Below are 27267 nucleotides of genomic sequence, written 5' to 3' on the forward strand. Positions count from 1 at the left end.
CATGATTGATTAAAACACTGGCAATTGAGGACTAATCCAACCTCCAGCACTCTCCCCTCCAAAAAGGTCAGGGGGAGATGGAACCCTGTAATCACATGGTTGGTTCTCCTGGCAACCAGCCTCCCATCCTTAGCTAGTTCCAAAAGTCATCTCTCATTAACATAAAAAAAAAGACATACATCTTTAGAGCCCTCATCACTTAGGAAATTTCAAGGGTTTCAGGAGCTCTGTGCCAGAAACTGGACAAAGACCAAATACATATTTATTAAAAATCATAATATCATAGTGAAGAACATTATAATAGACTGATCAGGATGACAACACGAACCTACTGAACAATCTTAATATCACTATTAAGGGGGAACTTTAATACATGCTTGCTGATGTGATGCTATAGGAAGTACACATCCCCCACAAAGTATTCTTGCCAAAGGAAAATGGACTTGACCTGATCCAGCCTCTAGATCTAACTACAAGTTTCCAGGAAATACGGAGGACAGAGGCACAAGTTCAAGGGACACCTCAAGGATGCAATCAGCCAAATTTAGAATGTAGAAAACTTGGCAGACAAATGACCATTGTCTCAAGAAATAAAGAACATTAAAACATTGGGTGAGGGGGGCTTCCCTGGTGGTGCAGTGGTTGAGAGTCCGCCTGCCGATGCAGGGGACACGGGTTCGTGCCCCGGTCCGGGAAGATCCCACATGCTGCAGAGCGGCTGGGCCCGTGAGCCATGGCCTCTGAGCCTGCGTGTCCGGAGCCTGTGCTCCGCAGCGGGAGAGGCCGCAGCAGTGAGAGGCCCGCGTACCGCAAAAAAAAAAAAAAAAAAAAAAAAATTGGGTGAGGGGTCCCTCAAATATGTGCAGTTACTGGGATCCAGCAATGAGGTTTGTCATGTAGGGGTGACAAGTAAGGTTCGATTTAGCACAGGCCCAGGAGGGAAACCACATTTGGATACTGAGCACTTAAAACGGCACTAGTCTAAATTGAGATGTGTAGTCAGCGTCAATACACGTTGGAGTTTGAAAATCTAGCACATAAAAGAGAATGTAAAAAATTTCAGTCATTTTCACATTAATTATATGCTGACATATTTTGAATATATTGGGTTAAATAAAACATATTTTTGTTGCAAAAAACAAAAATAATTGGGTGAGGGGAATAGTACTGTTGTAGATTAAGAGAAGTTTAAGAGATGAATTTTTTTATTAAAAAATACAATACAGGGACATTATTTGGACCTTGATTCAAAACACTATAAAACAATATATTTTGAGACAAAGTGGGAAAATTTGAAAGTGGGACTGGGTAGTTGATGACACATAGGAATCACTGTATACAATGGATATATATTTTTAAAGTGTTAAAAAAAATATGCTAGTTACATATATTTTGGACTATATGAGTAAAATGAGGCAAGAAGTTGATAACTACTGAAGCTAAGTGATGAATATGTTGAGATTCTTTATACTGTTCTCTCTACTTCTGTATATGTCTGAGGATTTCTGTAATAAAAAGTTTAAGAGAAAAAAAAAATTCTACCTCTAGCTGGGAAGCAAAACAATGTAAGGGAAATAGCCCAGGCTTGAGAGACAGACAGACCTGAACACGAATCCTGCCTTTGGCACCTGCTGGAAATAGGAACACAGTAAAATAATCCACCTCATCTTTATAAACAGTGAGATCACCAACTAATAATAATTTTAGAAAAAAATTTAAAATAAGTATTTGAAAAGAAGCAATCTACTGCCTGGTACTGAATAACTGGCAGCCAATACTTAACTGGAGTAGCCTAAATTATGGTGTGGTCATCCTACTATAGGAAAATGGGGTGACCCAGAAGAAACAGTAAACGACTCCTTTATTCTTAGTCTATACATCTTTACTAAAACTAGGGTAAAATTTTCTACCCTCAAAAATAATAACCTCTCTTTCATATAAAACTTAATTCAATATAGATCACAGACCTAAATGTGAAACCTAAAATTAAAAAATTTTCAGAAGAAAACAAAATCCTCGTGACATTGGGTTAAGCAAGATTTCTTAACCAAAGTCCATTAAAGAAATTTGATAAACTAGACGTCATCAAAATTAAAAACTTCTGGGGCTTCCCTGGTGGCACAGTGGTTGAGAATCTGCCTGCTAATGCAGGAGACACGGGTTCGAGCCCTGGTCTGGGAGGATCCCACATGCTGCAGAGCAACTAGGCCCGTGAGCCACAACTACTGAGCCTGCGTGTCTGGAGCCTGCGCTCCACAACAAGAGAGGCCGCGATAGTGAGAGGCCCGCGCACCGCGATGAAGAGTGGCCCCCGCTTGCCACAACTAGAGAAAGCCCTTGCACAGAAACGAAGACCCAACACAGCAAAAATAAATAATTAATAAACTCCTAAAAAAAAAATTAAAAACTTCTGCTCTTCAAAAGATACCATTAAGAAAATTAGAAAACAAGTCACAGATTGGGAGAATAATTTGGAAAGTATATATCTGATAAAGGACTTGGAGCCAGAATACATATAAAGAACTCTTAAAACTCAACAGTAAGAAAACAACCCAGGACTTCCCTGGTGGTGCAGTGGTTAAGAAGGCGCCTGCCAATGCAGGGGACACGGGTTCCAGCACTGGCCCAGGAAGATCCCACATGCCGCGGAGCAACTAAGCCCATGCACCAAAACTACCGAGCCTGCACTCTAGAGCCCGCAAGCCACAACTACTGAAGCCAGCGCGCCTAGAGCTTGCGCTCCACAACAAGAGAAGACACCACAATGAGAAGCCCGCACACTGCAATGAAGACTGAGTAGCCCCTGCTCACCAACTAGAGAAAGCCCACGCACAGCAACGAAGACCCAACACAGCCATGAATAAATAAATTTATAGGGGGAAAAAAAACCCAAATTAAAAAAAAATTTTGAACACTCTTCCTCAAAGAAGACAGAAAAATAAGCACATAAAAAGATGTGCAACATCATTCATCATTAGTGAAATGAACATTAAAACCACAATAAAATACCACTACACATCTGTCAGAATGGCTAAAATTAAAAAGACTGACAATACCGAATGTTGATGAAGATGTGGCAGAATTAAAACTCTCACACACTACTGATGGGAATATAAAATGGTACAAACACTTTGGATGTTCCTTAAAAAGTTAAGCCTACCATATGCAGCCATTCTGCTGTTAGATATTTACACAACAGAAAAGAAAGTGTATCCGTACAACACATACACAGTGCTTTATTTATAATAGCCGAACCTGAGAACTATCCAAATGTACATCAATAGATGAGTGGATAAACAAACTTTTATATCCATACAATGGAATACCACTTGGCAATAAAAAGAATGAATTCTCAATACCTGTAACAATGTTGTTTAATCTCAAAGTAACTATGCTGAGTGATGGTTTCAAAGGTGTATGTACACAAACACACACCAAAACGTCATCAAAGTGTACACTTTGTGTAGTTTACTGTACATCAATTACACCTCAATAAAGCTGTTTTAAGAAAGAAAATGAATTACTGATACACACATCAACACAGATGAGTCTCAAAAACATTATGCTGAGCCAGACACAAACTCTAAAAAAAAGGTAAATCTAATGTGCTCTGAACAGAAAGCAGATCACTGTTTAACCTGAAATTCATGATGGGGGTGAAGGGGTGAGGTGCAAAAAAGACTGACTGGGTCTGATCACAAAGGAACTTTCTGGTGTGGGTGTATACATTTTATCGAAACCTATCAAAACATACATTAAAAGGGGTACATTTATAGTAGGCAAATTACACTTCAATTAAGTTGATTTTTTTAAAAAGTACTTCTGCCTTAGATTAGCCTGGTTCAGAGAATACCACATCATAATAAAGATGAGGGCTTCCCTGGTGGCGCAGTGGTTGAGAATCCGCCTGCCGATGCAGGGGACGCGGGTTCGTGCCCCGGTCTGGGAAGATCCCACATGCTGTGGAGCGGCTCGGCCCGTGAGCCATGGCCGCTGAGCCTGCGTGTCCGGAGCCTGTGCTCCGCAATGGGAGAGGCCACAACAGTGAGAGGCCCGCGTACCGCAAAAAAATAAAAATAAATAAAAAAATAAAGATGAGACTAGCAAAACTGGATCATTGGTACAAAAGGCAAGAAGATCTCTCTAAATGGTTATCATCAAAAAATCCACAAACAATAAATGCTGGAGAGGGTGTGGAGAGAAGGGAACCCTCCTACACTGTTGGTGGGAATGTAAATTGGTACAGCCACTATGGAGAACAATACGAAGGTTCCTTAAAAACTAAAACTAGAACCACCATATCATCCTGCAATCCCACTCCTGGGCATATATCTGGAGAAAACATGGTCTGAAAGTATACATGCACCCCAATCTTCACTGCAGCACTAGCAGTGATAGCCAAGACATGGAAGCATCCTAAATGTCCATCAACAGAAGAATGGATAAAGAAGATGTGGTACATATAAACAATGGAATATTACTCAGCCATTAAAAAGAATGAATAATGCCATTTGCAGCAACATGGATGGACCTAGAAATTGTCATACTGAGTGAAGTAAGTCAGACAGAGAAAGACAAATAACATATGATATCGCTTATATGCGGAATCTAAAAAAAATGATACAAATCAACTTATTTACAAAACAGAAACAGACTCACAGACTTAGAGAAGGAACTTATGGTTACCAGGAGGGAAGAGTTGCGGGGAGGGACAGTTAGGGAGCTTGGGATTGACACTGTACTCACTGCTATATTTAAAATTTGAAAAAGAATAGATACATGTATATGTATAACTGAATCACTTTGCTGTACAACTGATATAACACAACATTGTTAATCAACTATACTCAAATATAAAATAAGTTAAAAAAAATTTTTAAAAAGAAGAAGAAGATCTTTCTAAGAAAATTAGGGCAATAGAGATATGCACATATCTAAAATTTGTTTCTAAATTTTATTTACAGGGCCGGGACACCGTATGGCACATAATGATCAAAAGCCCAACGTGTGTAGAAGGCAAAATAACCCCACAACTATCTTGTCTTCCAGCTTTTGTTCCTACACTGCTGAAAGTGGTAGCAGAAAGATGAAATAACTCAATCTGACATGGTCATCTATTTACAGACACAAGTTAATTTCACCTCTTATTTCCCACAGGGGCTAGTCTAAGCCTACACTCTTCCCTTCAGGTTATAAAAAAATTTTTTTTTTTTTTTGCGTTATGTGGGCCTCTCACTGTTGTGGCCTCTCCCGTTGCGGAGCACAGGCTCCGGACGCACAGGCCCAGCGGCCATGGCTCACGGGCCCAGCCGCTCCGCGGCATGTGGGATCTTCCCAGACCGGGGCACGAACCCGTGTCCCCTGCATCGGCAGGCGGACTCTCAACCACTGCACCACCAGGGAAGCCCCTAAAAAATTTTTTTCCACCATTCTCACCAAGCCAAGGAAAAACTTCCGTGCTCATCTCCCTCACAATTACATGATACATTCCCTTTTAATCTTTTTATCTCTTCAAGATTATCCTCTCCTGTCTCTGTGACTGTACTCCAATTATTCCCCTTCCTGTTACGGAAATTTATTTCCCCACACAATTCTTAACCTTCATCCTACTCAAGATGTTCTTCCTCCTGACCCTCTAACATCCTCCCGTCAGCTACTGCTCCCTTTTCCACTGAAGTCAAGCTTCTGTAAGAAATAGTGTATACTGCTACCCATTCATCTTTCAGTTTGGTTTAGTAAGGCACTCTCTCACTGCCAAATACAATAGATCCCCTTTTCATTCTAGAACCTCCTTGGTCTGTTTGCCCCATCTGCCTCTGCTGATGACACCCCATTCCCATGGCTTCACAGACATTCTTTCTTGAGTAGCTCCTCCTACCTTCCAGTAGCCCCTTTTAAGTGGGTATCCCCCAGTAGTGTCATTAGCCCTCTTCTCACTCTACAGACGCTTTTTCTTTGGGCAGCATCATGCACACCTACGGTTTTAATGACTTAACGAGCATAAAATCTTTACTGTCAACCCTAATTTCTTTACTACTTTCATACCGTAACATCCATTCATAACGCTGAAAAAAGAGCAATCTCCTTAGCACAGCTGTGAGGTGCTTCACAGGCTGGTCTCATCTGACCATTCCTAGTTTCTGACCCAATCCGTATATTGTAACTCTCACAAAATAGCTCTCTTTTTTTTTTGCTAAGCAGTTTTACTGATGTATAATATACACAGAAAAGTGCACACATTCTAAGTTCACAAATAATCATGAAGTGAACACATTTCTTGATCACCACTCAGATCAAGAAACATAAAATATCATCAGTAACCCAGAAGTCCTCCTCACCACTACCTATGCCTCACCTCTTCCCTAAAATATCTTAAACTCCAAACATACTGACCTATATGCTTCCTGTTCCCCAAATATTTCATACTTACTTTATTGGACCTTCTATCCTTCCCCTCCACACACCAATTTCTATTTCTCTCTTAAAACCAAACTCAGATATCTTCCTCTGTAGCACTGGTGCATCTTCATTCACACAGCACTTTAACATTCACAACAACACTTTTTGCACTGTATTATACTATACATTCATTATTCACTTGAGTTTTTTTGAAGGCAAAGACCACAGAGCACCTATCTCTATGTCTGTAGGAATTAGCCCAGTATTGCCACATAAAAAGTGTCTCCAATAAATGATTTTTTCCTAAAAAACTTGAAACTCAAACCTTCCTTGGAAGAAGACCTTTCTCTAACTACTTTACCTGTGCGACATTCATTGCAGATAAATTTTCCTCTGGGCATTTCAGTTAATCCAAGGCACTCCAGGTGGAAAGCCCCACAGCACTGAGCCTCACATAATAGCAGCTCACCCAGTTTCTCACAGTTCTGTTAAGAGAAAGAAAACAGATCTGTCTATAGAAAAAGATTTTTAAAAATCCCAAGCAGAAGGTCTTCATTAAAGCAAAAGTTAAGACGCAGCTTTGCCAGAAACAAAAAATCCCACCATTCATTCAGCTAGTATTTAATGATTATCTCCTCTATGCCAGGTACCACAGGTCCCTGGCTCCCATAATTCTTATATTCTAAGGATACAAAGATATAAGTAAATGATTAAACACACAAAAGATGTCAGACAATGTAAGCAGCTGGGAGAGCACTCAAACAACAACTGTGGATTTTGGGTGATTAGGAACGACTTCTCAGACCGGGCTCGGAATGACAGGGCAGCCGCATGATCTGAAGAAGGGACCAAGAAGGCAGAAAGTACAGAAAGCCCCCACACAGGAAAAATCATGGCATTCCTATGACTCACAATGAAAGCCAGTGTCATTGGACAAAAGTGAACAAAAGTTAGAAGTGGTAGAAATGAAGTAAGAAAAAGGCAAGCAAGGGCCCGACTGTGTGGCCTTACAGATTACGGTACAGAGTTTCAGATTTTATTCTAATTGCAAAGGTGTGCCATTATAATGAGCACTGTACCAAGGGAAGGCTGAAATCAGGTATTCATCTAAAAACAGATCCCTATGACTGCTACATGAAAAATTTCAAGAGTAAAAAGGTGAGAGGAGAAGCAGAGATAATCAAACAGGTTACTGCAATGGTTCAAGCAAGAGATACTGGCCAGCTGGGACTTGGGTCATAACAGTCCAGAAGGGCCCTGATTAAGATTTGAACAATCCCTGAGATACACCTAGAACCATATTAAAATCAGAGAGATCACCTTTCTGAGACAATCTCACTAAAACAGGGTGTCAATGATGATACAGCCTTAGGAAATAAAGATCGGGATCTGTTGCTTTCGAAAACGTTGTATGATTTATGAAAATTCTGCACATTCCCAACATTTGTTACTTTTCACCCCTCTAATATCCTGGCTTGTTTCCTCATAGTGATTAGCAGAAAAATGATAAAAATGAAAAAAACTCTTATACTTATTCTGTAAGACAAGAAAGGGGGAAAGATGGCCAGGCAAGTCTAATACCCTCAAGAACCCAAAGAAACAGAACAGGTCTTGGCCACTTAACATCAAAGCTTAAATAAGCAAACGAGTAGGAGGGCTTTGGGAATAAAAGGCCAGAGGCAGCCAGGGATTAAGAGGGGACCCCAAGGGATTCTGAGCTAGTCTTTCATGTTTGGCTCTCCCATGATCTACTATTCATGACCAAAAACTGACAAATGCCATAAATGTTACATGTTTTGTTTTGTATATTCAGAGTGCCAGCAACATCAGCTTTCCTGCACGATAAACAAATTCGCCTTCATCACTTAAACAGGAAAACTTCAATTACAGTATGTACTGAGGAATAAATTTTTCAAATTAACCAAATGTTACAGACTAACCCTTTAATTGGGATGACCATGTAATTCATCCTTCAAACTAGGACACCTGAGCATGAAAGGAGGTGCTATTAATAAATTATACAAGCACAACAGATTTAAACAAAGACTGATCCAAACAAACCAGGACCATGGGTTACAATACCTTCTTATATGACAATCTTTGTGGGCTTAACAGTCTCTGAGGAGTAACACTGCTTGGGAGCAGGTCTGAATATAATCAACCTTCTTTATACAGCAGTGAAATGAATAGACAAAGAAACTGAGTTGAAATTATACTGGCCATAATAATATTCTAGGCCTAGGGAAATTTTATTTTTTAGCAGTTTCAATTAGAAAAAAAACCCTAATATTTTCAACTTTTTATATGCCAGTTTTTAAGTATTTACAAGGTTAAATCAAGACCATGAAAAGAGAATATAACCAATGCATCCATTTAATTGACTCTACTCCCAAGTAAGATAAAGGCATGTGACATTAAAGTGGAGGCACATTTCACAGAGAAGCAAGACAACATAGTGGTTAAGACTCAAAACCCAGATTGCCTGGGTTTGAATCCTGGCTTCACTGAGTGACTACAAGCAAGCTATTTAACCTCCCTGCACCTCAATTTTCTTATCTATAAAACAAGGATAATAATGATCCTCTATCTTATGAGATTGTTATGATAACTAAATGATGTAATATTTACAAAGTGATTGGAAAAACACTTGACACATAGTAAAAAACACTGTATAAGTGTTTATTAAATAAATAGAAAAATACAGGTGGTAGGTTCTCTAAAGTCAGTACTTTAAAGCAGAAAAACAAAAACAACGAAAACAAACAAAACACACACACACACACACACACACACATACACACACACACACACCAACAATCTATGTGAAAATTCTCCTTGAAAAATTCCTTAGAAACCCAAACATTCTCACACCATGAGAGATGCAGGAAAATTATCTTTGGCTGAGCAACCACAGATTCACCCCTTCCACCTCAGACCTACTTCAGGGCACCTACCCAGGGGCAACACTAAATATTTCTCTTCTTTTTTTGTGGGAAGAGAGAAGAGTTAAATCCTTAAAGCAAGTGATTCCACTGGAATCATCCAAGAGAATTTTTACTCTAACCATGACTAGGTCATCAAGAGAAGGGAGAGGACTTCTCTTAAAAGATAAGCATGCAATTCAAATGCAAGTGGACAAACATTCTCTACCTGACAAACATTCTCCTTGAGTGCAGCTCCTCCTCCTCGTTCACCCTGCAGTTTTTTAGATACAGGCATTCCGTGGTCATTTTCTACACCCTCCTCAATGGTCTCCTTGGGGCTTGCAGCTGTCCTGTGTGTCATCAGTTCTCCCTTGCAGAGAAAAAATAATGCCCCACATCTATATTATTGATGTCTCCTCCATCTGACCCCCTCCCTCTGGGCTGCTATTTGTCTAGCCATTAAGCACTTACAGATGTTCAGCCAATCACGTGGGCGGACTGCATGCAATGTTAGTTCTAACCCTGCTGTGATTGGGCGGGTAGTGGGCGCCTCATGCCCTGCCACTAACTGCTCTGAGGCTGTTCCACTGGAACTTTTTGAGATGTTCCATTTTAAGGTTTCACTAAGGGAGAGAAAACATTCTTAAGTTTATTTGATTACTTATTTGTCCTTCCAAGATCAGTGTTTCCTAAATAATGCCCCCCTTGGGCATTCTATTCAAATTGTCCTGGAAAGAAACACTCTGTATCATAATATGTGATGCTGACCTGACTTGTTCTAATTCTCTTTTAACCTGAGTTGGAAAGCTAGGGATAGCATCAATGGCTGCACTGATGCTCTTCAAGAAAATGGCTTTAAAGCTCTGTTTCCTAAAAGTCGCTGTTTACAAACATTACTCTAAAATTAAGCAGTTGGTGGTCTCAATAAATAAGCAAATGAGTTTTTCCCCTAACTGCAGTCTCAACTTTTAAAGGGCAATACCAAGTTCTTCTGGATTATATAGTTACTTGATATTGTGCTCTCTGGTTTTAGAACAAGTTTACTTCATGATGAAACAGTTATGTATTTCATCTGACACCTAGAGCATGGGGTGTGATCTTTTAAAAAGGTCACACCCACAGCTGCCATAGTGCTTTGACTTATTTCTACTAGAATCAGATTCATCTTTTTCTCCAGGATTCCTTATCACTACTAGCTGTTTCAACAGAATACTATTTTTAGGTAAACTCAAAGGGGGAAGGGATGTGGCCTCTACTGTGAAAAGCAGCTTCACTTTGGAAGGTCAAAAGATGAAGAACTGCATAATACCTCGGAGCTTGGAGTTTCTTTTGATGAGTTGTCATTTTTCACTTTTTTACAGTGCACCTTGGCTGTAGCATGTCTCTGTCGTTTTCGCTTCCTTGGTTTATCAAACAGCTTGGTGGTGCCTAGGACAGGAAAACAGGTGTTACCTGCTGGCTGATCACATGCATGTCCAAGAACTCCTATCCTCAACTAAAGGGACCTCACAGAATTATGGAATGTTAGAGTAAGCACCAACCTTAATTTTAATTTTAATTCTCCAACTTTGTAGATGAGGAAAACAAGGGCAGAGGAAAAAAAAAAAGACTTACCCATTAGTATATAACTAGTTGGGGAAATGGTTACATATATATAAATTCTGCCTCATATGGATTAAATAGTAAACATACAGGTTATTAAAGCAATTTCATTCTATATGACTGAAATGAAAGACTTTCTAGTTCCACAAAGGACTTTAATATCCTACAAATGGGGAGGAAATGCATTTAGTAGTCAGGAAAAGATACTAAAACCTGGCCTCCAAGATTAAAGACAATAAATTATATCACTCTGTGATTTAAGGATTAAGACAAAAACATGAAATACATAAGATCTGACTTACAGGAGGAGAGAAAAATACCTCCCTCCCCCAACCAATACATGTATTGGCCAAAAGGATATTCACGCAAGGACTTGCCTGGTGGCGCAGTGTTTTAAGAATCTGCCTGCAAATGCAGGGGACATGGGTTCGAGCCCTGGTCCAGGAAGATCCCACACGCTGCGGAGCAACTAAGCCCACGCACCACAACTACTGAGCCTGTGCCCTAGAGCCCGTGAGCCACAACTACCGAGCCCATGTGCCACAACTACTGAACCCATGCACCTAGAGCCCATGCTCCGCAACAAGAGAAGCCACCGCGATGAGAAGCCTGCGCACCACAAAGAAGAACAGCCCCCGCTCACCACAACTAGAGAAAGCCCGCGCGCAGCAACGAAGACCCAACACAGCCAAAAATAAATAAACAAATAAACGGGTTTTTTTAATTAAAAAAAAAAAAGGATATTCATGCAGCGGTACTATAACCTTGAATATGAATGCCTAATCTTGACATATTTAGAAAATGGAATTTAGTCTCTCACTCATTTTTTATTATACATATTTCAACTCTTTGTTATAGAAACATTAAGAGGAATCTTTAAAGAGATATTTTGTAAAATGTTCCAGGATATTTAAGCTAGGTATCAAATACTTTGGAAGACTGCTTTAGGGCTCTCTTCTTGATCTGCCTGATCGAGATGGAGAAGCTCTGCTATCAAAGCTGCTGACAGCCTAAGACTAAAAGGGAAGAGTTAATATGGTGGCAGAATAAAGCTTCAAAATTCTCACAAGTTGACACGTTTAGATGAAATTTACAGAGGATAAAGTGCAGGTTGTAGGTTTTACAGAAAACTAAAGTACAAATGTATAGGGAAAGAGCTGATACTATTTTGAAAGCAGTTTTTTTTTTTTTTAAATCAAGCAAACAAGTTGATCAACCTATATTATAACTACATACAGGGTTAAAATAACATATTGCTTAATTTACTTGCTAAAAAACTTAGTAATCACAGATCACATTCAAAGAAGTGTACATTTAAGACCACATAAAATATAATCTCCCCATAATACCCTTTGCTGATAGATCATATCTGATGCAGCGTGCTCAAATCTAAGCTAATATTTCAGGAATGACACCAATCAATAAATGGCATAGGTAGACAAAATGATCAAAGGGATAGAAAGAATTGGTATGGAGAAACACAGGGTGGATAATGAGACAGTAGTGTGGCAATAAATTTGGTCACGTCTGGATATAGTTCCCCAATCCTTCCAACCTTTTTCATCTTCATGCTTATTCTACAAAACAGGGACAATGTGAATAATATCCTAACTTGTTGTAATGCTTTAGGTTCATCAGAGGTAACAGTCCTTATGCAAAGAAACTGGTAGAGTAGATACTTAAACTATGATTATTTTATCTGTTATTGAATGAAGGGCTGCCCATTCCTGCTGTGGGCAGAAATAAGATGACCAAGCAGAGGTTCCAGGAAACAGATTCCAATTTAATCTAGAAGATTCTCAAGGCCTTTGAAAGCAACCATAATAGACTAGGCTCAAATGTAAGCTCTCTTTTTCAAGCATATGTTCATTGACCAAAGGTCACAGGTGTGATATAAGAAAGTAAGAATACAAAAGACTTGTTTAAGATGATTTGCAATTTCCCCCTCAACTCAAATTCTGTATTTTCTGTCCTACAGGAATCAAAGCCAAGAAAGTAATGATGCAGTATGGAGAATTATCTAATAAGAAAATTAAGGAGCTGATTTTTCTTTATTGTTCCCAACATTTCCTTAACACTAATATAATTCTAATTCCATTTAACTAATTTCAGTATAAAGTTGGAAATGAATCAATACAATTTTCTAGTGTCATACGTAGTTTTAGGAAGCATATATTGGACAAACAAGTCTTAGAACTTGCAACCTTACTAGTCCTGCTTAGTAACTTTTCTAGTTAACTGACAGGGTACTTCACACTTATTTTTGCAATACAGTTCTTAAATCTCAAAAACACTCACCTCCACCAAACTCTTTAGAACGAGATGCAGCACATGATTCAGTAATGTCATTCTCCAAGTGACCAGCTTCATAACACTACAAATAAGTAAAATGCATCATGTTTTACAAAGGAATAGAAAACAAACCCTTTATACTATGTGCCAAAAGCTGAACTGTCTATTGCCAAAGATACAGAATCTTGGCTGTTTTTAACAACTAAAGGAACAGTATAATAGTAAAGGGTTGAACAGAGACTTTGTGGGGAAAAGCATCAGATTTGGGGTTTTTTCATGCTCTAAAACTCAAAACCACCACATACTCCGGTGGGGGGACTACGGACAACGACTGGCTTACTCAGAGACTGCCTATATATAAAGCAGATATAGAACACTGCTCTAATTAAAGTGGGAGAGAAAGAGAAAAAGTATGTGCTTATAGACCCACCAGCTCAATTCTGTTCCACACCACCGTGTATTTAAAATCTTCCTTCTTAATGTTATACTTACAGCCACTGGATTTTACACACACTTATTTACTTGATGAATTCTAAATATTAAAAAGCTCTGAATCATAGAAAGTCTTTCTAATTTAAGTTGCTGCAAATTAATATAAATTAAAGCAACACAGAAACTAAAAACAAAACACTTAACATTGGGGATTCCCTGGCGGTCCAGCGGTTGGGACTCCATGCTCTCACTGCCAAGGGCCCCTGGTCAGGGAACTAACTAGGATTCCACAAGCCAGGTGGCATGGCCAAAAACAAAAACAAAAAAACAACAAGAAAAACCTTAAACATCAAGAGTAATTCACTACACATTTTATTCCTCTACTACTAATGCTTGCATGAATTAGTTCTATTCCAAGAAAATGTCTTCTCCTACAAGAATAATATTCTTCATCATGACTGTAAAACAAAATTTAGTGGCCACAAAAGTCAATATAATGGATGCTATTCTTGCTATGAAGTTCCCAAAGTCTGAGATTAAAACATGATAAAATGCAGCTGTGAATTTCTGAACACTTATTATATACATTAATAAATCATAAGAATGTTCCTCATGTTCAGTGTAGATCAGAGTCTTATGAAGTCAAATAAAATGAAGGAGCAAATGTTAGGTACCTAGTTAAATGGAACAAAACACTAGTAGACAAACCCACAAAATAGACTGCATAATTTAAAGAAAACTACCATCTATATTACTTAGATAACCGATCTATACTTCATTGTTTAACACTCACCCAAAAGCTGTGATGCAAAAACAATCAGAATGTTCCCAAAACTACAGTCAGAGAATGATACAGAAAAAATTCTCATTTCTGATGTCAACAATTTCGTAAGTTAAAATAGAAATAACAGCATGCACACGCACGCACGCACACACACACACACCCACACTACACTACATGAATAAAAATCCATCTGCTCTGCTTAGAATATAAAAAGGGACCTCCCTGGTGGTCCAGTGATTAAGACTCTGTGCTTTTATTAAGATCCCGCATGCCGCAAGGTGCAGCTGAAAAATAATGATAATAATAATAATAAAATATATTTTTTTAAAAAACCCACAGAACTCTGTAAGTGCCTTGGACGACATGTCAAAGATGCCAGTAACTTACTTTATGCATAATCTGGTAGGATATGCATTAAGTCTGTGCACTCTTAAGTTACCACTACCTCAACAGACAATCCCTCTTCCTCTAACCCCACTGATTGATCCATCCAAAGACAAGGTGTGGCCTGCCTGGTAACCCATGGTGTAGTCCCAAGATGGAGCTGAATCATGGTTTCAACCTCATGGCAAAATATACCTCAAAGTAAGCAGGACCTTAACTGTGAAGCTGACTACGTCAGATAGCAGAACGCACTTCTAAAACAGAAAAGAGGTCACTTTTCTCCAGGGTCCAGGTCTAGCCATCACCAATAATTCTGGCTTTCTCTTGTTCTAGCACCAAATATGATGCCTATCTCTCTACCAAAAAAAGCTGAAATTCAACAGTGACAGTTATTAATTATATCTAATGCTTAAAGAGACCAAAAATATGAGAGACAGAGAACTGGATAGCTAACAGAGATTTTTAACTAATGGTGCTAAAACAACTGAACATCCACTTCAAAACTCCATCTCAAAAAATGAAGAACTGTATATAAATCAAAACCATAAAACTCCTAAAAGAAAACACAGAAAGTACATCTCTGTGTTGATGTGGGAGGCAAAGATTTCTTGAAATAGACACAAAATATAAATCATAAAAGAAAAAACAAACTTTAAAAAATTCTTTCTCATGAAAGACTAAGGAAATGAATAGGCAAGCATCAGACTGGGAAAAAACATTTAAAGCACATATATCTGACAAAAGATTTGTATCCCAAATATAAAGGCACTCCTAAAAAAGCAACCATAAAAACAATGAACAGCCCAATCAAAAATATAAGTGTGCTTGAACAGTCGTTTGATAAGATATAGGAATGGCCAGTAAGCACATACTAAGGGGCTCAAAATCAATAATCATTAGGGAATACAAATTAAAAACATGATTAGATATCATTTTATATCCACTAGAATGGCTAAACTTAAAATGACTGACAATCCAAATGCTATTAAAGATGTGGAGCAACTGGAACTCTGATATACCACTGGCGGGAACGTGAAGTTGTACAACCACTCTGGAGAAGTGTTTGGCAATTTCTTTAAAAGGGATATATTCATGAGCCAGCAATCCCACCCCTAAGTATTTACACCACCAAGAAAAATGAAAATACATGTACACAAACAGACTCAGAATATTCATACCAGCCTCATGATTAATAGCCCTCAAATGAAAAAAAATGCAAATATGCATCAACAGAAGAAAGGACAAGCAAATTGTACTTGAACTGCTACTGAAATAGCATCCTTGTGGATGTATCTCAAATACATGTGTTGAATAAAGGAAGCCAGTTAACAAAAACAAAACAACATATACGACATTCACGAACAAGCAAAACTAATCTATGGTAATGGAAGTGAGAAAATTTTGCCTCTTAAAGAGATGAGAATGGGGAGTTGAGTGAAAAGGGGAACAAGAAAACTTCCAGGGGTGATAGATATAGAGCATACTTAGTTTGGGTGGTACTTAACATGGTATATACAACTGTCTAGAGCCATCAAACAGAACAATTAAGATCTGTGCATTTTATTGGTGTAAGTTAAATCTCAAAGAGTTCTGGGACACTTTCGCCTATATAAATTAAAATTATCAACTAAATCATGCTTTTTATCCCCTTAGGGAAAAAATTAACCCACAAACACGACAAGGTAAATTTCAGATTAGAAAACTGCACTTGGCAGAGCAAGGTCATGCAAATTAACACTGTATTTTAAAAATTTTTATACAATTTTAAAGGTTATACTCCATTTACAGTTATTAAAAAACAAATTAACACTATTTTTTCAGTAACCCAGTCCCAAAAACACTGAGGATTCAAAATTCATCTTATTCCTTCAAATCATTAACTTATATATACCAATTATAGCTCCATAAAGGGGCGGGGGGGATCATTCACTTAACTCTCCTGAATTCTTACTTTCAATGACATTTGCAGCACCTCACCTCTAGCAGTAAGACAACAGCCTCCCGTGACTCACCCTGTACAATACCATTAAATTTATCATCTGATTGCAAATGTCACTTCCACACTCAAAACGTGCAACTGGATCCCAGTTTCCCTGGCCCTTCCCATCTACCTCTGCCAACAATCTTGCGCAGTGGCTAAGATTTGAATAATATAAATCCAGGAGAGAAAGCACTGCAAAAGGAGATGACCACAGCCTTACTAGAGTGTGGGGTACAATGAGAGGATAGTGAGTTAGAGACACATTGTCACTGAAGGTTGCACAAACTGCAGAGAGTCCGGAGGGCAGAAGATGAGTCTAAGAACAACCAAAAAGTCCATGTCATAAAACTGCTTTGAGAAGAACAAAGGAACTAAAGTACATAATGTGACTCTTTAAATAAGGTATAAAAACATAAATACATTAAATTTTACATTTACAGATGTGTGACTAACAAAAACTAGGGGCCTTAATATAGGATTAAAGGATAGAAGTTTTGCTACAGCTAAGGAAAGAATTCCAAAAACTCTATTTATGATTTGATTACAATCTGCATTTTTTCTTTAAAGAAAAGAATTTTTTAAAATAGGAAATCTGTGCAACCTACAACTGAATTTGTAACATATACACTGAGTTACTCCTCAAATACAAAGAGAGCAGGATGTATCCTAAGGAATCAATATCCAGTTGTCATCCATTATAGAATTAGAAAATCATTTTCTATTTCCAACTACAATTTAATGATGCCTTCTTGGCTAATGGAAACCAAGTTTGCAAAACTGAAGATCAAGTGTTTCTGCCTGGATTATAGCTGAGCAGACAGGGCAATGGCATAAGAGTAGGTTAGTGGCTTGTAGAGACAGAAGTGAAGTAGAAATCAGGTAAGAGGTTTTGAGCCCAGAAAAGAAATTACAACAAACACAAACTTTACTCAACTGTAAAAGCTTTTCTCATTTTCACTTGAAAAGAAAATCTAAAATCAAGTGATACACATGTCCGTACAAATGCAAAACAGCCTCTTAATGTAGGATCTCTCAGATTACCAAGTGTACTCTGACATTCTATAATTTCTATGTATATGTGCACTGATGTCATAAGAATTACTAAAAGATTTGATTTTAAAATCCCCTATTTCCTGGATTCAACCCTATTTTAGAATTGACTAAAATAACATACCTTTTTAGTAAGGCCAAGCTCCCCTTTCTTGGGCATAAATCCAGGGTCTAAATCATTGGATTCAAGAAGTTTCTTAGTTGGTTTTCTCTGACGCTTACTTTCATAATTTCCTGAAATGCATGTATCTTTTCATTAGATGATTTAGAAACTGGGCAGAAGCTACTTTTTAAAAAACCTATATACATACATATATATATATTTTTTTCTCATCACCATGTGGGGAGGGACAAGGTAAACATTTATTTATTCTAAAATACTAGTTAACATAAAACAAGAAAATATTTCTCAATACAGACACAAACTAATGTGAGGATGTTCTTATGTCAGAGAGTGTGTGTGTGTGTGTGTGTGTGTGTGTACACAATTACTAAAGACCATATATGTTGATACATTTTTTAAAAATCACAAATGAATTAAGGGAGAAATCAAAAGGGCAAAACTCCCTTGAGAGCAATCAATTGGTGGTAAGAACAAAAGGAGAAGTGAGGTAAAATAGAGCCTGAATTCTGGACATAAATAGACCAGGATTAGAATTCTTGTTCTGCTCCTAAATAAGTAAAAGACACTTGTTTGCTTTGTAGGACTGCTCTTATGAATTATATAAAAGAGCCTAATAACAGAGTTTGGCACATAATGGGCAATGAGGTGGTAACTATCTTTATTATTCTTTTTGATTCCACCTTATTTGATTATGCACAATTGGGATCCCTTTTTAAAGAATAACATCACAAGCTACTGGTGGGAATGTAAAAAAGTTACATCCAAAATTTTCCTTGGCTGACTACAATACTCAAGTCAGAAGGTTACTCCAATATAAAAAAAAAAAAAGAAAGAAAAGAAAAATGTCAGAAGGTGAATTAGAGACAGTAAGTTTAGATACAATTCTCACCAGGTGACATGTTTATACAGAACGATAAAGTGAAAAGAAATTGGTAATTAACTTCAAGGGAGTATTCACACTCAGCTGCTTGCTATGTGTCAGGTAAATTTCTTTATACATTGCATCACAGTCTCCATTTTATACATCGAGGAAACAAGTTCAGAGGTTAAACAACTTCCCAAGTAACACAAAGACTGGTAAAGTCAGTATCTGAAGTATAATTTTTATGTGTTTACTCCACTAGTATGCAGTGCCCCTCCCCAAAACCCTGTTATCCTGGGTGTTGATTCACACTGTGGTTGATCAATAATCATGAAGAGCAGTAACACTGTAAAGAAAGTAGTTTTTTAAACATATGTCTTCCTGACAGTACACCAATTAATGGTCATTAACTATATCCAATTAGCCAGTATTAGGGATTTCCCAGAATCAAAGTGGGTAGTTTGCTGTACAGAAATACACTACTGGCTTTCCAGCAAAACATACTAAAATCTCCTGCTTCCTCTAATTATACCCACTTACATACTGAGACCCATCCCCATCTTACCTGGTGTTTTAACTAGCAATTCCTCAGACTCAAGGGCAGGCCGTGGAGAGACTTCCGGAGCCACAGGCACAGACAAGGTCAGCTGTGGCAACTCAGCATGTCCACCTCCAAGTTCTGACTGAGCCAAGGGCCCTTCCAAAAACGGAGCCTCCCTTTCAAGAACTGGAGGCTCTTCTTTGGTTGAAATCAAAGAATTCTCATCCACCTGTTTGTTCTGAGCACTAGATCGACACCGGGCTAAAAGGCTTTCCTCTTCACGGCGGGAACTTACCTATGGGCAAAAGATAAACGAGGAATCCATAGGCCAAAGTCATTATAATTTAAGTGTCAAAAAGAATAATGTACTCATAAAGGAATTAAATTCTAACACGTGCTACAAATGGATGAAACTTGAAGACAACACTACACTAACTGAAATAAGCCAGACAAAAAAGGACAAATATTGTATGATTCCACTTATATGAGGTACCTAGAATAGTAAAATTCATAGAGACAGAAAACAGAATGGTAGTTGCCAGGGGCTAAAGGTATGGGGAAGTGGGAAGTTATTTTTTAATAGACACAGAGTTTCAGTTTGGGGTCATGAAAAATTTCTGAAGTTAATGGGTAGTGGTGATAATGGTAGTGGTTGCATAACAATGTGGGTGTACTGAATGCCACAGAACTGTACACTAAAAAATGGTTAAAGTTGTAAATTTTATGTTATATATTTTTTACTATAATTTTTTAAAAGGGTAAAAATGTTGTTGGATTGAGATACACTGAAGCTATAAAAATTCATTAAAGCCATAGTGATAATCTAAAAAAAAGAAAAAAAGATTCCCTAATATATCATCGATAAAAGCAGCTAATAATAAACTTCCAAAGTTGAGTTGGTAAATTAATGGGAAAGCAATGCATGCCTTTCATGTATTTCAGTACTATAAAATGACAGATTGACAGATAATATAAGTAGAAGAAATAATAAAATCTGAAAATCTCTATTTTGTAACCCCAAATGAAATTATTCATATAGAAAAGGATCTATAATTGATATTTTTTAAAAAACATCAGGGAAATGGCTGATGGGGAACAGGACATTCTCTTGGAGCCAAAGTAATTATACATATACTGCTGCTTGATCAAAAGAGGTAAAACATAACTGAAAAGAGAAATCAGTTAGTCACCACGGTGAACTACTGGAGGTTAAATACCTTCCAATGTCATACAACATATGACACTTACCATGTAACCTAGCCAAAAATGTTTAACTTGAATCTATCAAACTGTTACTTATTAACTACTACCTAAAAGGGAACATAGACACAATCACACAAATCAAGAAGGCAGATACTCTAAATGTGTTGCTCTCATTGCTTACATACGGTCATGAAAAGGGGGGGACTGTCCTGGATTTAAGGTGATTTAAGAAATGTAACAACCAGATATAATGTGTAGTCCTAGACTAGATCTTGGTTTGGATAAATTAAATGTAACGGTTACGAAATAATTGGGGAAATCTGAACATGGATTTGTTATTAGATAAACTGACCTTAATAGATACGACCATGATAAATTGGTTGTGAAGAAAAATATTGTTTCGTAGAGGTGCGTGTTATTTAGGGGCGTGGAATCAAAATATCTCTAACTTACTTTAAAATACTTTGAGTTCAAAGAAATTGAATTTTAAAATAAAGCATATAAGGTATTATAACATTTGTTTACAGAATTAGGATCATACTATTCTTTTTAATACCCTGTATTTTTTACTAAACATTTTATCATAACAATATTCCTAAATCATTAAATACATTTTGAAAGCAAAGGGGGAAAATATACTATATATACACACACTATACACACATAGTACATAGACTCATTACATTTCCTGTATAACTAGTACAGGCTAAGTACTGTGCCAGAAGCTGGAAATAAAAAACTGAAAAACAAGATCCCAGTTAAGGAAATTATTGTCCCATGAAGATAAAATATGATATTGAAGGGAAAATTGCAGTATCCTAAAAGAACTGATGAAAGGTTATTGAAATGGTGGAATGTACCTTGTGCACCTGTTCCTGTACCTTCTTTTGTTTTTTCTTAGGAGCAAATATCTGATCATATTCTTCTGTATATTCCAGAAGCCACTTGCTTGGCTTCCTAAGGCGTTTCTTCTCTGACCGCACAGCTAAAGGAGGAGAAACAAGTTCAGTATTAACCAAAAAGTTAGAGGGAAACCCAACGCTTTCATGCAACTATCTCTGTGCTTCCAAAGGTACAGAAACAGGAAACTCACAAAAACACTATGGCTATTTGCTATGGTTTATCCTATGCAAAATTTGGGAGAAAGGAGACTTTTGTTGCTCTATCCACACACAGCCCATCCGAAATTAAACTGAAACTAGTGTCCTACAGTGACAAAGCTAACATTAAAATATGGATTCTAAATCAGGTAAATTCATAAAAACCACAATGAATTAACATTTTAAATAACATCTCTCTGGACTCTCTGGACTATGCAGAATATTGGATGAACAGATGATAGAATATTTACCTAATCAGCACTACCACATGAATTTCAAAAGCATTTTACATATACTTTATATCATGGTTATAGTGAGTTTCACATTAGAAACATCAAAAATATATAATTAATAATAATGTATACCATTATATCAATAACATTAAAAAAATGTATGCCATGTATGCCAAAGACAGAAAAGATAAAATAGAATATAGAATTTTGGATACTTTCTTAAAATAAAACAACAAAAAACAAACAAAAAAACAACTCTTGTCATGTTTTATGATCAAAGTATCATGCCATTTTTCCTTGAATTAATGGTGAAACAAATATCTATTATTAATTTCCCTAAAAACTTCATCCCAGTTTTAATATACTTAACATGCTATAATCATTTTACTATACTGTAAACTCTTTGGGAACAGAGCCTAATGCCTACAGAACGCAGGATACAATCTACTCAAGAGGGCAGGAGTATTTCATCATATGATGACCTCAGAGAAAGCTATTCCTGCCTCATTTGAATGTGGCAATACTGGTGTTCTCTCAATAAAAGAAACACAAAAGTAGAGACCAAAAAGGAAAGGTTACAGGCTCAGCAAGCTTGGCAAAGGCTCTTTACTCCCTAACACATATGGAAACAAGCCATAAAAGCTTCATTAGGACAAGATGTAGAAAAGAATTTTTTACTAATTCTAACTGCTGTAATTTCACATTAGTAAACAGTAGTAACACATCATTTAGTTTATTTCAAGTTAATGTAAAAGGAGGTAAAAACTTAGAACCACATAAAAACCTGAACATGGATTTTATAGCAGCTTTATTCAAAACTGTCAAAACTTGGAAGCAACCAAGATGTAGGTGAATGGATAAATACACTCTGGTACATTCAGACAATAGATTATTATTCAGCACTGAAAAGAAATGAGCTATCAAGTCATGAAAAGACATGGAGGAACCTTAAATGCGTATAACCAAGTGTAAAAAGCCAATCTAGGGCTTCCCTGGTGGCGCAGTGGTTGAGAGTCTGCCTGCTGATGCAGGGGACGCGGGTTTGTGCCCCGGTCTGGGAGGATCCCACATGCCGCGGAGCGGCTGGGCCTGTGAGCCATGGCCACTGAGCCTGTGTGTCCGGAGCCAGAGCCTGTGCTCCGCAACGGGAGAGGCCACAACAGTGAGAGGCCCGCGTACCGCAAATAAATAAATGAATGAATGAATGAATGAATGAATGAATAAATAAATAATAAAATATCCAAAAAGCTGAATCAACCCCAAATGTTCACCAACTGATAAGTGGATAAGTAACATGTGGTATATCCACACACTAGAATACTATTCAACAATAAAAACTCCCTCTCTCTACACACACACACACACACGTGTGTATAAATATATATAAAAATAAAATTCCCCACCCCTAGCTCTTGCCTTACCTCATATATGTTACAGGGTCTGGCCCAGCACACAGGAACTAAAGACCCTGACACAGGATACCCAGGACCAAGGGTGCTAGGCCTGAGGTAAAGGACTCAAGAGCATTGGGGACAGTTAAGGATGGAGGAATGCAGCACCCAGGGTAGTCAGCGTGGGAACCCAAGACATTGGGCGCAACTAAAGGAAGGCAAGGGTTGGGGAGCAGGGGACAGGTAAGCAGAGCCATCCATGTCTGAGGCCAGGGTGCCCAAGGTGCTAGGTGCACAGAATATAGGGTCCCGAAGACACAGGGAGTCAGAAAGTGGGATGTTCTAGGCATGGGGTACCCTAGATGTGGGATTTTCTTGCACGGGGTGCAGAGAAAGGTGGGGTGCCCAGGCACAGGATGCACAGGACATGGGGTATCAAAGGCACAAGGCATGCTTAGCATGGGAGTCCCGAAGTACAAGATAGGATGTGCAAAGTGAGGAGGACCCTGGGAATAAGAAGTATGACATCTGGGACATGGGTACCAACTCATATGGTGCTGGACACATGGCCATAAAGAACAAGATACTGCCACATGCCATGATATAAATAAACCACAGACACATTATGCTAACTGAAAAGACCAAGACACAAAAGATCACACATTGTATGGTTACATTAATATGAAACGCCCAGAAAAAGCAAATCTACAGAGATAGAGTAGACTAGTGGTTGCCTGGGACTAACTATAAATGAGATAGCATGATCTTAAGGGAGTGGTGTAATATTCTAAAACTGATTTATGGGGATGGATGCAGAACTCAGTAAATATACTGAAAAACATTTGTTGAACACTTAAAGTGTGTGAACTTTGTGGTATGTAAATTATACCTTGAGTAAGTTTTCTTCTTTTCTTCAAAACAGTGATGTTTCCCAGAAAACGAGGGTACTAACAGCAACATCACTCTGCCCATACAGCGTATTAGCCCCTGTCATACCCCTACTCCCCTAGTTCTGGGACCTCAGAGGCAAAAGAACTTAAGGTGGGGGAAAAAAGGCAAAAACCCAAACAACTCTTCATAATAATGGTTACTCAGCCCAAATTTCCTGTTGAAAGCAAATAAAAATGCTGTATAAAGTCTTTAAAAAACCACCTTAGGGACTTCCTGGTGGCGCAGTGGTTAAGAATCCGCCTGCCAATGCAGGGGACATGGGTTTGAGCCCTGGTCCAGGAAGATCTCACATGCCGTGGATTAACTAAGCCTGTGCACCACAACTACTGAGCCTGCGCTCTAGAGCCCGTGAGCCACAACTACTGAACCCATGTGCCACAACTACTGAAGCCCGTGCACCTAGACCTCATGCTCCACAACAAGAGAAGCCACTGCAATGAGAAGCCAGCACACCACAACGAAGATTAGCCCCTGCTCACCACAACTAGAGAAAGCCCACGCACAGCAACGAAGACCCAATGCAGCCATAAATAAATAAATAAATTTATTTATTAAAAAAAAATTAAAAACCACCTTAAAAGAAGCAAAAAACTGACAAAATTGTAAAGAACTACAAACCAAAAACTAATGGAAAGTAATAACCCAGGGAAACAAGTAGAGCCCTGAAACTGATTTTGTCCTGAGGGCTTTTTGGCCATCCTGTTAGGAGGCGGAAGTTTAACAGAGACTAAACTTTGGCCTCAAAGGGCTCTATCCTCAGAGTTACGGTGAAACAGAAGTAAACCATGTCACAACCCCCAGGAGACCACAAGGAAAGGTGCCTCAGCACAAAGTAAAAGGGGAGCAGGAGTGAGAACAAGTCCTTGAGAAATTGTGACTTGGTCCTCCTGTGGATTTGCAGCCTGATGGGCCAGGAAAATTCAAGCCCCCATAAGAAAACTGTAAATTAATATATACATGTTAATAGAATAAACAGGAATAATCATCTCAATAGACATAGAAAAAACATCTGAAAAACTAAACAAACTGGTACAGAAGGGAACTTTCTCAACCTGAAAGGCCACCTATCAAAATCATAGTTAAATGGTTAAAAACCAGCTGCTTTCCCCCTAAGATCAGGAGCAACACAAGGATGACTGTTTACTCTACTTAGCCTCAACAATGAACTGAAGGATCTAGCTAGGGCAATCAGGCAAGAAAAAGAAATAAAAGGCATCCAGATTAGAAAGGATGAAGTAAAACTATCTCTTTTGGCTGATGGTGTGATCATGCACATAGGAAATCCTAAGGAATTCACAATAAAATGGTTAGAGCTAAAATACGAGTTCAACAAGGTTGCAACACATAAGATCAATATATAAAAATCAACTGTATTTCTATATACTAGCAATGGGAAATCCAAAAATGAAATTAAGAGAACAATTTTATTTATAATAGTGTCGAAAAAGGTTAAAATACTTAGGAATAAAATGAACAAAAGAAGTGCAAGACTTCTACACTGAAAACTACAAAACGTTGTTGAAAAAGATCAAAGACAGCCTAAATTAATGAAGAGCCATCCCTTGTTCATAGTTTGGAAAACTTAACATTGTTACAGTGCCAACACTGCCCAAACTGACCTACAGATTCAGCACAACCCCTATCTAAATTCCAGCTGGCTTTTTGGCAGAAAAGATAAGAAACTCCTAAAAGAAATACAGAAATGCAAAGCCGAAACAATCTTGAAAAAAGATGAAGTTGGAGGACTCGCACTTTCTGATTTCAAAGCTACAATAATTAATTACTACAAAGATTAAGACTTTGTGGTACTGGCATAAAGACACACATACATATCAATAAAAAATAACTGAGAGCCCAGAAATAAACCATCACATTTATGGTCAAAAGATTTTCAAACAGGGTGCCATGACCATTCAATGGTGAAAGAATACCCTTTTCTACAAATGGTGCTTAGACAACTGGATTAGGCAATGGGTACTTAGGTATGACACCAAAAGCACAAGGAACCAAAGAAAAAACAGACAAACCAGACTTCATCAAAATTAAGAACTTTTGGGGCTTCCCTGGTGGCGCAGTGGTTGAGAATCTGCCTGCTAATGCAGGGGACACGGGTTCGAGCCCTGGTCTGAGAAGATCCCACATGCCACGGAGCAGCTGGGCCCGTGAGCCACAACTACTGAGCCTGCACGTCTGGAGCCTGTGCTCTGCAACAGGAGAGGCTGCAATAGTGAGAGGCCCGTGCACCGCGATGAAGAGTGGCCCCCGCTTGCCACAACTAGAGAAAGCCCTCGCACAGAAACGAAGACCCAACACAGCCCTAAATAAATAAATAAATTTTAAAAAAAATTAAGAACTTTTGGGCTTCAAAATATATAATCAAGAATATAAAAGGTAAACCCACAAAACAGGAGAAAGTATATGCAAATCATATCTAATAATGGACTTATATCTAGACCATGTAAAGAATTCTTACAATTCAATAATAAAAAGACAAATAGCCCAATTAAAAAACAAGCAAAGGGGACTACCCTGGTGGCGCAGTGATTAAGAATCCGCCTGCAGGGCTCCCCTGGTGGCGCAGTTGTTGAAAGTCCACCTGCCGATGCAGGGGACATGGGTTCGTGCCCCGGTCCGGGAAGATCCCACATGCCGCGGAGCGGCTGGGCCCGTGAGCCATGGCCGCTGAGCCTGCGCGTCCGGAGCCTGTTGCTCCACAACGAAAGAGGCCACAACAGTGAGAGGCCCATGTACCTCAAACAAAACAAAACAAACAAACAAACAAACAAAAAGAATCCGCCTGCCAATGCAGGGGGCACGGGTTCGATCCCTGGTCTGGGAAGATCCCACATGCCGTGGAGCAACTAAGCATGAGCACCACAACTTCTGAGCCCACGTGCCACAACTACTGAACATTCTGGCAGTTCCTCAAAACTTATACATATAATTACCAAATGACCCAGGAATTCCACTCCTAGGTGTACAGTAAAAATAAAAACACATCCACACAAAACACT

The 27267-nt window shown here is 38.4% G+C and overlaps 1 protein-coding gene across 3 annotated transcripts in view; it reads right to left on the reverse strand.

Annotated features, from left to right (window-relative positions):
* Nucleotides 1-27267, reverse strand: part of NSD1 (nuclear receptor binding SET domain protein 1) — a gene marked incomplete at its 5' end in the record, with an annotated part of 125826 nt that overhangs the window by 32458 nt on the left and 66101 nt on the right. For all 3 annotated transcript variants that reach the window (XM_079702501.1, XM_079702500.1, XM_079702499.1), the window contains 7 exons: nt 6761-6884; nt 9550-9693; nt 10633-10751; nt 13224-13299; nt 17973-18082; nt 19400-19670; nt 21439-21563. In XM_079702501.1, coding sequence (XP_079558627.1) covers nt 6761-6884; nt 9550-9693; nt 10633-10751; nt 13224-13299; nt 17973-18082; nt 19400-19670; nt 21439-21563 — 969 coding nt within the window. The remainder of the gene's footprint in view (nt 1-6760; nt 6885-9549; nt 9694-10632; nt 10752-13223; nt 13300-17972; nt 18083-19399; nt 19671-21438; nt 21564-27267) is intronic.

This window comes from Hyperoodon ampullatus (assembly GCF_949752795.1).
Source record: "Hyperoodon ampullatus genome assembly, chromosome: 4".
Taxonomy (NCBI): Eukaryota; Metazoa; Chordata; class Mammalia; order Artiodactyla; family Ziphiidae; genus Hyperoodon; species Hyperoodon ampullatus.